This window comes from Megascapheus bottae, chromosome 13 (genome assembly GCF_031878675.1).
Source record: "Megascapheus bottae isolate mThoBot1 chromosome 13, mThoBot2.hap1, whole genome shotgun sequence".
Lineage (NCBI taxonomy): Eukaryota > Metazoa > Chordata > Mammalia > Rodentia > Geomyidae > Megascapheus > Megascapheus bottae.
Window position 1 is genome coordinate 36,954,845 of NC_143521.1, and position 14,487 is coordinate 36,969,331.

A 14,487-nucleotide genomic window follows, 5' to 3' on the forward strand; every position below is an offset into this window, starting at 1 on the left:
CAGATTAAAGCCTAATTGTGAGGCTTTAAAATTTTAAATTTACATTACATTTGAATTTTAACTGCATTACATTCTTAAAATTGATACATTTTTTCACTTTTTTATAGATAACTTTGGATTTGAAAAATGTTTTATTTAATTTTATTGTCAGGGTGATGTATCTAAAGTTTGGAATTGAAATTCCTCCTGCACTGTTCTTTCTGCTAAGAATTGTTTTGCTATATAGGGTCTTTTATTATTCCATATGAAATTTTGGCTTGCCTCTTCTATTTCTTTAAAGAATGACACTGGGATATTGATGGTTATAAAATTGATACATTTTATAATATGTTCTTAATATATTTATGACATGTTTATATGTATATATTTCTGCCTACATTTAATTTTTGTGTGTATGCCAGCCCGGGGGCTTGAATTCATGACCTGGATACTCTTTCTGAGCTCCTTTCGCTCAAGGCTAATGCTCTGTCACTTGACTCATAGACTTTCCTCCCCAGGCTGGCTTTGAACTGTGATCCTCAGATCTCAGCCTCTGGAATAGCTTGGATCACAAGTGTGAATCACTGATGCCTGGCTATGTTTAATTTTTCTTACAGTGAAAATGTAATATATTTGTTTCATAGAAAGAATATAGGCAAGAGATGAGGGAAAAGATGAGGGGAAAAGGAAGCTTAATTGCTAATCACTTTCCCAGCAGCTGTAGTATGAGAGCATAATATCTCTGGCATTTAATTTACCTTTTGTGACAGCACCAGCTCTACTTTTCCACCCATTTCATTTTCTGGCTTTTGCTGGTCTTCTTCTTCTGGCACATCATTTTTCGGCTGGGGGCTGGGGGAAAACTCCATCAAGGCCACAGTGGGGCTGCATCGAGTCACAGTTGTCGTAAAATGCTGTGGATCTGAAAGGGACAGAAAGACAGGAAAGCAAATTATAGAAAGGGCCTTTTTTTTTTTTTTTTGGATGGTGGCAAAGACATTTAGCCCATGTGCTCTCCACTCCACCCTAACAGTCAGAGTGGTGCTGGGATCAATGAGCCTAAGGTTCCAGAATCCTCTGACTCTTTCTGGAAATTACAAGAAGTAGTGATATAAACCCCATCGAAGAACCTCCCTTAGTGGGGCGAGGCCTCTGGCAGAATCATCTGAATCACAGAACACGGCACACAGTTAATGACAGTTGGAGTGGATAAGAGATCATGTCTGACACCCTGACATTTTAATATCACACTGTCTTCACTGGAATATGCTAAGGATTGTGGGACCAGGGCGTGGAGCCCACTGGAAGCCAGCTGTTTTGGGACATAGAAAGAGTCGCGTGCGCCTTAGAGGGATGGACAAGGAAGTGGGGATGGGAATACCGCAGGGCTGGGGGCTGGCTTGGAAACGCATGTGCTATTACTTTTACTAATGACATCGATCAGTTTTAAAACGCTATTTAACAATGACTTGGTACCGGGAGAGGGAGAAAAGTTTTCATATTTATCAAAAGAAGAAATGATAAAATAGTGATAAAATTATACACACACAAAAAATGGAGCAATACTTTAGGGAACAGACAGTACTCTTTTCAAAACGGGGATAGAATATATTAATATTCACCAACTTGATTCATAATATTACTTTTATACAACACACACACACACACACACACACACACACACACACACACGCTACCACACATATGTATGTGGTGCTGGGGATCAAAACCTCATACATACTGGACAAGCACTCTACCTCTGAGTTACATTCTCTGCCAAAGCTTTTGTTTCCCCTACTCCTGGAGCTTGATCTTGGGGCCTGAGCTCTGTCCTTGGACTTTCTTAAGGCTAGCGCTCTACCACTTGAACCACAGCACCACTTGTGGCCTTTTTTCTGTTGATTTTAAGGAATCAAACCCAGGGCTTCATGCATGCTAGGCAGACACTTTATCACTAGACCATGCTCCCAGCCTTGCCAAAGTTTTTTGGTTTTTTTGTTTGTTTGTTTGTTTTTTCTTTGTTTTTTCTGGGGCCATGAAGGGTTTAAACTGAAGGCCTTGCATTTGCCAGGAAGGTGCTCTATTACTTCAGCCATGTCTCCTGATCTCCTCAGACTAATTGCTTTTGTGGGTTATGGGGCTTGAACTCTGGGCTTGGGTGCTGTCCCTGAGCTCTTCAGCTCAAGGCTATTGGTCTACCCTTTGAGCCATAGCGCCACTTCTGGTTTTCTCATGGTAAATTGGAGATAAGAGTCTCATATTCTTTAGTGTCCAGGCTGGCTTTGAACCATGATCCCCAGATCTCATCCTCCTGAGTAGCTAGGATTAAGGGTGTGCAGACTAATTTTTATGACACATATTTGATGTATGTCTTATCTATTGCTGTTATGGTATGTCAAAACCTTTTAGAATTATTTATGGAAGAAAATACCTTTCTATTATGAGGGTGAAGACATATTTTCAAGAGATAATTCATTTTAGAATTATTTATGGAAGAAAATACCTTTTTTTCAACAGATCACACATAACAGAATAAGAAAAGCTTTGGCAGAAATTTCCTCAGGAGCCTGTAGGTGGCAGCATACCCCACCACTTGCAGAGCCTAACCTCTCTTTAAAACAAGTGTGCGATGAAACAAACCTGAGGTGCCAAGCTTTGTGTCCTCTTTTCCTGGATTTCCCCCATCATTCTTATCTTCTTGGCTGTTCAGTTTGGTGTCTTCCACCATCTCCTGAAAAGAGATTTTTCCCCCCATTGAATTAAATATTCCTTTGAAGGTTCTAAAAAGCAAAAGGATATTTTTTTCTTAATAGTCATTTTTTCAGGGCAACAGGGTATTGTATTTTCCAGATCCCTTCATAGACGGAGCCTGTGTGTGTGTTGGCATGCCCTCTCTTCCTTTGTCCACTAAAGGTTCTAAACCGGTTGCCATCTATTCATTCCTCAATGCCTTCCATGCGGATGGAGGAGCACGTCATTAAAGAGTGGGTCTCCTTGTTCTTTTTGTGGCACTGGCTTTAGGGCCTCCTGCTTGTTAGTCAGGTGCTCCGCTGCTGACATGCATCTCTAGAATCTTATTTTTCATGGCTGTTTTTGAGGTGAGGTCTTGGTTCTTGTCTAGGCACACCTCAGCCATGGTCACCTATTTTTTTAGGTTCCTAGTGGCTGGGATAACAACCATCACCACACCCAATGTCCTTCCTTTGAGATGCTTTTCTACCTGGAATTGCAGTCCTCCCAAATATGTCTCCCGGGTAGCTAAGATTACAGACACGAGTCATTGATTTTTTTTTTTTTAGGCTACAATTCACCTCATGGTGGCCTGTCTTGGGCACAGTGGCCAATTGTTCTTAATAGTGTGGATTGTATTCTTTCTTTTTTTTTTCCCCCAGAGCCGGGGACCGAACTCAGGGCCTTGCACTTGCCAGGCAAGGGCTCTTCCACTGAGCCAAACCCCCGGCCCCTGTATTCTTGAAGCTCTCTTCCTTCCTGGGCTCCCAATAATCTATCTTGTCTCTCATTGATTCTCATTCCTTTTCTTATTCCCTTCCTTTTCTACTAGTTGAGCTATGTCACCAGTCCTGCTTTTTGCTGTGAGATGAATTCTCAAGGACTACTTTGCCTGGGCTAGCTTCTTACTATGATCCTTCAGGTGTCTTCTAATAGCTAGTATTATAGGCTGGAGCCACCAGCACCCAGCTTCTGATAAGTTGGTGTTTTTTAACAGAATAATTTTCAGTCATGGCTTCCTTTCTGTTCTGACAACTGGACTAGAGCTTAGCATTTCTCTGTGTTCTCCTACTCAGGAAAGTCTCCAACTCCAACCTCATTGTCTAATCTATTTGACACGTCATGGTCTTGTTCTAATCTATTGTACCTCAACTGTGTTAGTTCTATGCTTTTGGTGTTTAAAGTGACCTAAATGTCCAACAGCTGGGAAATGATTGAATGAATAACTTAGCTCCCCAAAGGGAGCTATTTATACAACCACTGAAAATTAAGATATTGAACATGCTGGAACAGAGCAGTATAATGCTAGTCTAGCATGCATGAGACTCTGGGTTAGATCATGCACACACAAAACATTTAAACTATATATCATATAATCTCTCTATATATAGATATATAAGACTGCATATGTGCTTAAGCTTACATAAATGTAGTTGCAACTGTAGAGATTGAAATTATATAAAAATAAAATGTAAAATGTGAACAGGGGTTTCTCATTTTTTTTTTAAGATGTGGCATTCCTGTGCAGCTCAGGCTCGACTTGAATTTATGATGCATCTCAAACCTGCTTGAAGCTACTTCTCTTCCTGTCTCAGATTCCTAAGTGCTGGGATTTCAGGGGTATACCATTATACCTGGCAGTAATAATATCCTTTATTATTTGTGTGTGTGTGTGTGTGTGTGTGTGTGTGTGTGTGTGTGTCTGCACGTTGGTATTAAGACTTGAAATTAGTGCCTGGGTGCATTTCCTTTGCTTTTTCCACTCAAGACTGGTACCTTACCAATTGAGCCAGGTGTGTTGTCTGTTGGGAAAAAGCAAATCTTTTCCCCACATGAAATTCATTCTCTAACTCCAGTTAACTGCACCATGGCCACCAAATCCAGCCATGGCTAGCAAAACAGTCAGCCCGGGTAAGGGAGAAGCAAAGTTGTAATCTCAGTTCAATAAGGCGAGCCCACTTTGAACAATTTTTTATGTGCACTGGGAAAAAAAAGGAAAAGGGTATGTGTCTAAAGAGAAAACAATATTAACAATATTAACTTCTGGGTAGCTGGTATTTCTATTTTTGTTTCCTGTATTCTGTGATAGACATAAAGTATCTGGAATCAGAGGAAACCTCAAAGCCATCTTAATTAACTTCTGTCTGGCTCTTTCCCTCCTGAAGGCTTGCTGTTTTTATACTCACATCATTATTTTCAAGGAAATGAAATCAAAGTTGGCAGCGTTAACCAGTACTGATAGAATCAAAGATTTGTTTCCAAAAACAGAAAAAAAAAAAAAAAGACCCACCTTGTTGGAGAATGTGCTTCCATGCTCCCTGGCCCAAATTTCCCTTTAATGCCAGCTCAAATTTTAGAGAGGCTTCCCTTCTGCAGTGGGTAACACTCGCTCAAAAATACAAACAAGTAAACAAAAACAAATCCCTGGACGCACATGAATGAGAGCACAGAAAGGCTTATATGACACGAAGCCAAGGAGTTGGCTTCTGCTTGACTGAGAGCGATGGGAGGGTGTTGGCAGCTTCTTGGCTTCGGAGGGATGTGATCCAGCCACACAAGCTACCTGGCTACTGGTTGCACCTTCTGACCAGAGCCTTCTCAGCGGGCTGGCCTGAGTATACGCGTGCAAGGCACTCGGAGGGAGGAAGGTAAGAAGTAGGGCTTGGGTGTTAATCTTATTTCTAGCCATAGGGGCTGAGAATTTCACCTCTAATGAGCTGAGACAGCGAGGGCCAAGGTCCTTCCTGAGTGGCTATTCTGGGATTCTGAGCAATTTCCTGGCTCCACTCCTGTACAACTTATTTGGACACAAGCCTAGGAAAGCAATCTGTTTATGCCCTGGCACCACAATCCAGGTGCCCAACACACTCACCTTGTTTCGCCCTCCACTTATGGACCTCGGAATATTGGAAGGAAGACCAGGCTCTCCCCACCTGCATACTACAAAAGTGAACTTTTGCTCTATACTTTCAAACCCACAGTGTGAGGCTCTGATCCAAGAGAAACAGGCCATGATTCTTTTTGTTCTTCAATTTTTCTGTAAATGCTTCTGTATCTAAATATCTTTAACTATTTTTATAGAGTCTAATTGAACAATCTTATGACTACTTCTAGTTGGAGAGAAATTGTTTTTGAAGACATTTGACATCTAGGAGGAATTTGTAGTTGGTTTCAGCTTGGGAGCAAAATAGCGCCTACTCAGACGCCTTTAGCTGCCCGCTCTCCCTGCAAGCAAAAAGCTTCAAGAAAGGTCTGATTGTCTGTTTTCCTGGCTCAGAACATAGAAGGAAAGTGCTGAATTTTCAAGAGGAAGGCCAGGAGCTTTTTAGTTTATTTATTTTTGTGCCCATAGTAGAGCTCAAACTTATGTTCTCATTTGGCTTTTTCACTCAAGGCTGAAACTCCACTACTTGAGCCATACCTCTTTTCCAGCATTTTGCTGGTTCCTTGAAGACAAGAGTCACATGGACTTTATTCACTCAAAGCACAATCCTCAGATCTCAGCCCCTTGAGTAGCTAGGATTCCAGGCATGAGCTAGTGGTACCTGGCCAGAGCTTTTTTAAATGGGGGAGCATCTCCCTTTCAGTGTGAACAGAGGAAGTGAAGGGGTTTCGATACAGCAGAGTGGAGTTTGGCTCAGGTAATGAGAGTTGCCTGCCGCAAACCTGGCAGGAAGATGTTTGCTAGCAGCAGAGCCAGGGTTCTGCCATTTGGGATGAGTGGGTAAGGGGGTGCATGGAATGAAGGAACAGAGAGGCATCTGAAGGGGTGGGAGTGTGAAGGAAGAAGAGTCTTGGGAGCCTGAGTGGAGGAGAAAGTCAGAATTAGAAAAGACTGACTAGAAGAAAAGAGAGCTGCAAGAATTATGAGAATGTCCCCAAGGGGGATTCACTTCTGGAAAAAGCTGTGCACATGTGCATACCCTGACAGAGGACAACTGGAATAATTGACACACAAAACTGGAAAACAAAGGAATTCGGCTCCTGCATCCAAAAGTCACATCTGTTCTAGAGGGTCATTTGATGATCTTAGGTTAATCCTCTAGATTAACCTAGTTTTCTATCTATCCTCATTTGGGGCTCCTAAAATGTGGATTCTAACTCTTGTTTATTTGTTGTTTGCAAATACTAAAAAACTGCTGGGTGCCGGTGGCTCACACCTGTAATCCTAGCTACTCAGGAGGCTGTGATCTGAGAATAATGGTTTGAGGCCAGCCTGGACAGGAAAGTCCATGAAATTCTCATTTCCAATTAAGTACCAAAAACCTAGAAGTGGAGCTGTGGCTCAAGTGGTAGAGCACGAGCCTTGAGAAATACAGCTCAGAAACAGCACTCAGACCCTGAGTTTAAGCTGTAGCACCAACACCAAAAGCAAAACAAATCAAAACGGAAAACTTTGGACATCTGTGGACTATAAGTCCTTAGCATTGCATTATGTACTTTAGACATAAATTCTAAAAGACAGGACATAAAATCATCTTTAGAGAGAAACTCTCACAATGACTACCTGACACCGTTATTTTAGGAGAGGGTTCTTTTTAGTACCACTGAGTAAACAAGAGATTTTTTAAATACAAATATAATGAACCAAGAAAATGTCTATTGCTTTGAGAAGTACAATAAATCTTACAGTAAGCTATGACACATAGGATAAGTGAGTTTTTGGATGAGACAATCTCTCAGATTCTTTTCCAGTTTTGCATTTGGGCCATGACCTGATTTTTCTAATAGAGGCCAACAGTTTAAAATACAAAGAGTGCTGGATTGCCGCTGGGCTTTTACATAAATGTGGTAGTGTACACAATCTGAAGCATCTCATGGATACCTGGGATGGAGGGGAGGGTTGTCGTTCTATCTGGAGCATAGATTATGTACTCATGGTCATCACCTCCCATCTCTTTTCTTGTGGGTCCATTATGGCTTCCCGCCACTGCCTAGGCCTTTCTCGCTGCCATTCTCAACATGTGGAACAGCTGCATTTCTCCTGCATTCCCATGCAAACCCTCACTTGGGGCCAACTGTGAAAATCTACCCTTCACACAAACCCTTCCCAGACTTCACCCAGCCCACAGTGATCTTCCCTTATCTGCTCTCTGCAATATCACATCCCGCTGCTTACCTTACTCTACAGCCTATGTAATCAGATTTTTTTTTTTTTTGCCAGTCCTGGGGCTTAAACTCGGCCTTGGCATTGTCCTAGGACACTTTTTACTTAAGGCTAGCACTCTGCCACTTGGGCTACAGTGCCATTTCCAGCTTTTTCTGTGTATGTGGTACCGAGGAATCAGTACCTAGCTTATGCATGCCAGGCAAGCACTCTACCACTAGGCCACACTCCCAGTCCAAGATGGTGTTTTACATACTTTTCTAGTAGCTTTATGAAAACGTTTTTTCCCTCCACAAGCTACTTTTCTTTTTCTTTCTCCATCTTCCCTCTCTCCCCCACCAGCTAGTCCTGTGTTTGAACTCATGGACTTTCTTGTCAGGGCTGGCTTTGAACTGCAATCCTCAGATCTCAGCCTCCTGAGTAGCTGGAATTACAGGTGTGAGCCACTGGGCCCAGCCGAAGTTTCTTTTGCTAGTTAAAAAACTTGGCCTTGGCCTGTCACCACTGGCTCACTTTTGTAATCGTGGCTACTCAGGAGGTTGAGTTCTGAGGATTGCAGTTCAAAGCTAGTCCAAGAATGAAAGTCCATAAGGCTCTTATCTCCAATTAACCATCAGAAAACCAGAAGTGGCACTATAACTCAAGTGGTAGAGCACTAGCTTTGAGCTGAAGAGCTCAGGGGCAATGCCCAGGCCCAGAGTTCAAGCTCCAAGACTGGGAAGAAAAATTGGGCTTCATCTTTTGCAGTGGGCTGCTAGGTTGCTGCCATTCCAACCTCACTACCATAGAGATGAGGCAGTGAGGAGAACTAGAAAGTGATGAACTGGGTAGACAGAAGCCTAATCGAATTCAATCTATTTCTTTTTCCTTCCTTCCTTCCTTCTTTTTTTTTTTTTTTGCCAGTCTTGGAGATTTACCTCATGGCCTGAGCCCTGTCCTTGGGCTTTTGTCAAGGCTAGAGCTGTACCATTTGAGCCACAGCAGCACTTCCAGCCTTTCCTCTGTATGTGGTACCAAGGAATCGAACCTTGGCCTTTGTGCATGCTAGGCAAACATTCTACCACTAGGCCAAACACCTGGCCCCAATTCAATCTATTTCTAAAGAAAGAGAGCTAGGGTCCCACAAGCATCCAGGGACAAAGATGAAGGAAAAAAACCAAGAGGTGACATTGCATCATATGACAGCTCCTGTGCCAGCTCCTGTTGCTCCGACCTCAGGCCCCTTAGAAGTAGTCCTGCTTTCCTGCTCTGTCCCTCTGCCTTCCTAATGCTGCTGCTGTGCCCTCTGAACAGTCCCAGCCTGCCCTGAAGGAACTGTGCCATTTCAGTGGGGGGTGAGGCCACGCCTCTGTAGGGTATCTTGGTGGGGAAGGCAGTTTTTGGTAGAAAGACACTACTTAACAAGAACACTATCCCTTTGATGGCCTCTGCAACTGAGCAGAAGAGGTTTAAAAAAATCAAACACATCAAGTCTACACTGGTACTGGTTTTGAAGTATCGCCTCTCACTTCCAGCTGGCCACCATATTGCTCCAGGCATAGTCATTCACTTTCCAATGGGAATGTACAAAAGACCCTTTTTTGGTGATGTACAAAAGATACTTTTTTTTGACATAATGAAGAGGGAAGTAAAATGAGGAGTAGGTTTCCTGAAAAAACGATTCTTTGCAATAACATAGGATGACACTTACTGAGGACCCCTCCCCCACATCCACATACTTATTATTATTTTTTTTTAATAAAAAGGGAAGTGATACTATGGCTCAAAATGGTAGGGTGCCCACCCTGAGTAAAAAAGCCTATAGACAGCATCCAGCAAAGAGCCTGAAGGCCCTGAGTTCAAGCACTACAACTGACAGAAAAAAAAGAAGAAAAGTTAAGCTAAAAAAAGATTAATTGAAGTTTTCGTAATTTTTTAAAACAAATGAGAAAAGATCCTTTTTATACATATCATCAAAAATGATAAGCCAGGTTCTAATAGCACCAATTAAATTATATTAATAACCCAGATTCAAATTATATTCACAAGTCTAATGAGATCCTGAACACACAGGGAAAAAAGATAACCCTACCATGTCCCAGTAAAACTGAGCACCAAGCATATGAAGACAACAATAATGTTTTGTTTGTGAGTTAGATTAACTTTTAATTTCAGCCTATTGCTATGAGTGAAAGTGTTCTAACCCCCAGAGGTGGTTTTAGTTGGGCATGGAATTGTTGCCGAGTATGATGAGATCATACTAGACTAGGGATCTATCTGCCTCCTCTTACTCCGAGACACCCCCTACTCTAGTATAGTGGGTGTCCTTATAAACAGAGATGTTTACAGAGACAGTCAAGGCATACAGGGAGAGCCTTCTGGGGAACAAGCACAGGGATGAAGACAGACATGAAGATTTCCAGCCACTGGCAGGAGGTGGAAAAGAGACCTGGAAGAGGTTTTTCCCCACAGCAAACAGAAGGAACCAACTCTGTCTAACATCTTCATTTCATTTTGGACTTCTTACCACTAGATCTGTGAAACAACTAATGTCTGGGGTTCAGGGTCCTTTGTTATGCGGTTGTAGCAAATGTAGACCGATACATTCAAAGAGAAAAAAATAAGCACGTCCATGACCTGTGAGATTTTTTAAACAAAGTCTTTTAAGATGGAATTGTTCCTAAGAAGGGGACAAACACTGGCTCTTACTGTCAATTCCTGCCGAGCATTTGGCTTCTTGATGTTTATCTCGATGCTGTAGTTGTCTTGTTTCACCTCCAAGGGGGAGCCGAGTACTGTGGCCCCCGCTTCAGCCATCGGGGACTTGGTTAAGCAGGAGGTGGCTGCCGCTGTGAGCTCATCTTTGTCTTTCTCCTCGTCCTCTCCATGGATGGTCTCTCCATTCATGCTGACTTTTGCATCTACCTAGAAAAGCCAGGATGAACACACAACATGCTATATTCCAGCCAGAGACGATCACAGAATACACTCTACAATTTACTTTAAATAACTGAATAATCAGAGTTCAAAAAGAATTAGGTCTCACAATTTTTTTTTTATCTATCCTAGAGCACAAGGCTTCCATACATTGCCATGTGTTTAAAATGTCACGTCACTATTAGATTTTATAGCATGTTCATTGATTTATGGCAGGCTTTTTCTTTAAAGTATGAAAAAAACAAGGGACCTGAGGCACAAAAAAAAAAAACCATGCCATATATCAGGGTTCCAATGGTGTTTCATTTAAGTTCTGTTCCACAGAACTTCTTCTTTGTGTAAGCCCTAGGGTTTGAACTCAGGGCCTTGGGGCTCTTTGCTTTTTCTCTCAAGGCTAGCCCTCTATCACTTGAGCCACAGCTCCAACTTCTAGCCTTTCTATGGTTAATTGGAGATAAGAGTCGTGACTTTCCTGCCCAGGCTGGCTTTGAACTTTGATCCTCAAAGCTCAACCTCTTCAGTAGCAGTTGCAATAACATGTACATCACCATCACCCATCCATCCACTCAGCGATGGAATCCTAGGCTATGGAGCCATCAAGGACAACTAGGAGGCTAGTTATTGGTCAACAGTGACTTTCAGCTGAAGAAGACTTCTACACAAATTCTCAGCACACCCCTTCAACAGATGTTCCCCTGGGGCCTCTATAACACCCAGCCCCAGTGGGGCAGCAAAAGGTTCTGTCAGAGTCAAAGTTCTGCTTTGAGTCATTCATCCTAATTCTTTGGTTTCAACTATTACATTGTACTGTTTACATAAAGACGGTTAAATGGTATGATCCAATGCCTTAGATAATTAGTTAAATCAATGTATTTCCTATTCCTGTTTTGGGTCATGCAGTATTACAGGCCATCTGTCACCAGGGGCCTCAGACGGAGGTATGTATTAAATGGACCACTGATCGTGGGCTAGGCATATGGTTACACGTGCACATGAGTCTGTGGGACTAGGGAAAATAAAAATCACTATTTATTGAACATCACAGCCTGGGTTGTGAATTACAGCCTTACAGTCTCTGACCTAACAGGATCAAACATCTCCGCTCCATCCAGATGAGACAGCCGAACATGTCCTTTCCATTCAAGCAAAGCTTATGGCCAGCTTCATGCTTCTTAGGCAGGTATTCTACCATGTGAGACATTCTCCTAACTCTTTTGTTTGCTTTTCAGATTGGGCTGTAGATTTCTGTTCAGGCTGGCCTCATAGTAGCTGGATTACAGGTATGTATTATGTCATGCTCAAGCCATGGCATGGATTTTCAGGATACATTCAGTGTTATTTGAGCTGAAGTCAGAAAGTATGGTTTGTGTCTTCTGGAAATTCAGTAAGGAAGATACATGACATTATAACAGTTAGTTGAGTTACACAAATTTCTCACACTACATCTTCGTGGTCCCATCACTCAGCGATGTATTCCTCCTTTGTCATCTGTTATGAACTCATATGGTTTACAACAGCATTAAGAGTTGCTTTTTCTTCAAAGCCCAAAGTGTTTAAGACAAAAGATGAGTGCATCCTCATGAAAGGAGGAAAAATATTGGATTTTGAGGACTTAAAAAGATGTTTAATTGCCACAGGGTTTTGTTTGTTGTGCATTTTTGCTTTTGGAAGATACTGTTACATATCTCATTGGCAAAACCCAGCTTCTTTCCACTTAAGGAAAATCCTATCTTGTCTCAGGATCTAGTATATCCTGTGTTGTTGTATGTTCCTTGTATGTGTGTTTTCATTTGTTGCATTTATCAGCATGTTTCTGAAAGACGCACAGTTGAAGCCAGGCACTCGTGGCTCACATCTATAATCCTAGATACTCAGGAGGCTAAGTAAGATCTGAGGATCATTGTTCAAAGCTAGCCCTGGCAGGAAAGGAAGGCCTTGAAACTCTTATCTCTAGTTAATCACCAGAACATTGGAAGTGGCACTGTAGCTCAAAGTGGTAGAGCACTAGCCTTGAGCAAAAAAGCTCAAAGACAGCGCCCAGGCCCTGAGTTCAAGTCCCACAAGCGACAAAAGAAAATGCCTTGGGGTTGAATTTGGGCTCTATTCCTCACTCAGTCCTCCTACCTTGAATGTCTTCAGGACCTCTTGAGAATTTCTGGGCTGGGAATAAGGCTTGGGTGTCAGCATGGGCACTGCTTTTGGGGTGACCGCTTTGCTTGGGGAACCACTGCCAGCTGCTATATTGGTGTCAGGAACAGTGGCACGTGCAATGGTGGTTTCCACTGTGGCAGTGAACTTGGGGGGTGGCAGTGACTGCTGCCGCAGGTATTTCATGGGGTTGGGGTCGTTCAGGAAGGAGGATAAGTTTGGCTCTGTGGAATGGCTTCTTTCCAGAATTTTTGGCATTTCCAAACGTTCGAGAACAGCCTCACTGATTGTGAACCTCTCGGTGTACTGCTGAAGGATCCCCTGGGCCTCCTCCTGGGACCGCGCGTTCTTGTACGCCTCGTGCAACTCCCGCTCTCGCCGCTCCCTAGAGAATGGGGTGGGGCGGGTGGGGGGACAAGAAAGCCATCAGTCGTGAAACCTGCAAAGACAGCCTCAGCTCCAGGTAGCATGGCGCGACTATGCAATAATGATGTCAAAGCCTTTGTGACATTTTAGAAGATGACAGCACACGTGAAAAGCACCCACTTTTCCTGAACGATTTCTTTGTAGGTCTTGATGCTTTTCCTCCGCTCACTCGTCCCGTACTCTCCAGCCAATAACTTCTCCATCTTTTTCCTTTCTTCCTCTTTCTTGATTAAGTCTTGGGAAGAACTTCTTCTACGGCTCTTCCAACGAGCCAGGTCCTGGGGAAAGAGAGAGGGAGATGCAGACAGAGGCAGAGAGACAGACAGAGTCACAGGGTCAAAGATACGTCCAGAGAAAGACAGAGGGGATAGAAACACAATATTCTTCTTTAGCTTGCACACTGCTCTATTCTATTTACTGAGCACAGAAGACAGAGCCAGGCACACTACAAGGCCATCCCGGCAACCCAGCGTAAGGCTACTGGGGACGAGGGTGCCCTGAAGGCAGGACACGTGCAGGTAGTTTACACACCGGCCACCACGTGGACTTAAGCCTTGCAATGTGAAATATGCAATCATATTTCATGCCACTTGCCAAACTGTAGAGACTTGTTTCATAAGGTAGATAATGCTTCCCCCCACCCCCACTCGCGTCTTCTGTGCTGAAAACAGATTTGCCTTGTGCTGAAACACAGGGGCAGGGATTCATTTACAGTTTTCTTGTGGAACAAAGAAGAAAAGACAGAAAGCAAATGGCTCTGACCTGGCCCTAACAACCTCCTCACCGTAGTTCTACAGGAACTTGTAGAGAAATGATGAAAAACATAAATTTAGGGGGCAGGTGATAGGATGCAGGCGTGAGAAATGGCCCAGTTCTATATCCTATGCTTTGGGACCCCAGGCATGTTTCTTAGCCATTCTGTACCTCAGTATCCTCATCTTTAAAATGGGAGTGATTGTGGTACCTTTCCTTATAAGTCTAGAAGCTTAACTATGATAATACATGTAGACTGCTAGGCATATAGTAAATGCTCAATAGATTATAGCCATACTCACTACTGCATTTTACTGCCTTTGGAGAAGTTAGGCTTCCTCCCCATCACACACACACACACACACACACACACACACACACACACACACACCCTGTGGGGTCTTGAACTCAGGACCTAAGTACTGTCA

The 14,487-nt window shown here is 43.0% G+C and overlaps 1 protein-coding gene across 1 annotated transcript in view; it reads right to left on the minus strand.

Annotated features, from left to right (window-relative positions):
• Limch1 (LIM and calponin homology domains 1) overlaps positions 1-14,487 on the minus strand; it is a 292,070-nt gene that overhangs the window by 28,457 nt on the left and 249,126 nt on the right. The window contains exons 17-21 of the mRNA XM_090343161.1: positions 13,427-13,584; positions 12,857-13,265; positions 10,505-10,720; positions 2,620-2,710; positions 738-901 (exon numbers count right to left, since the gene is read on the minus strand). Coding sequence (XP_090199287.1) covers positions 738-901; positions 2,620-2,710; positions 10,505-10,720; positions 12,857-13,265; positions 13,427-13,584 — 1,038 coding nt within the window. The remainder of the gene's footprint in view (positions 1-737; positions 902-2,619; positions 2,711-10,504; positions 10,721-12,856; positions 13,266-13,426; positions 13,585-14,487) is intronic.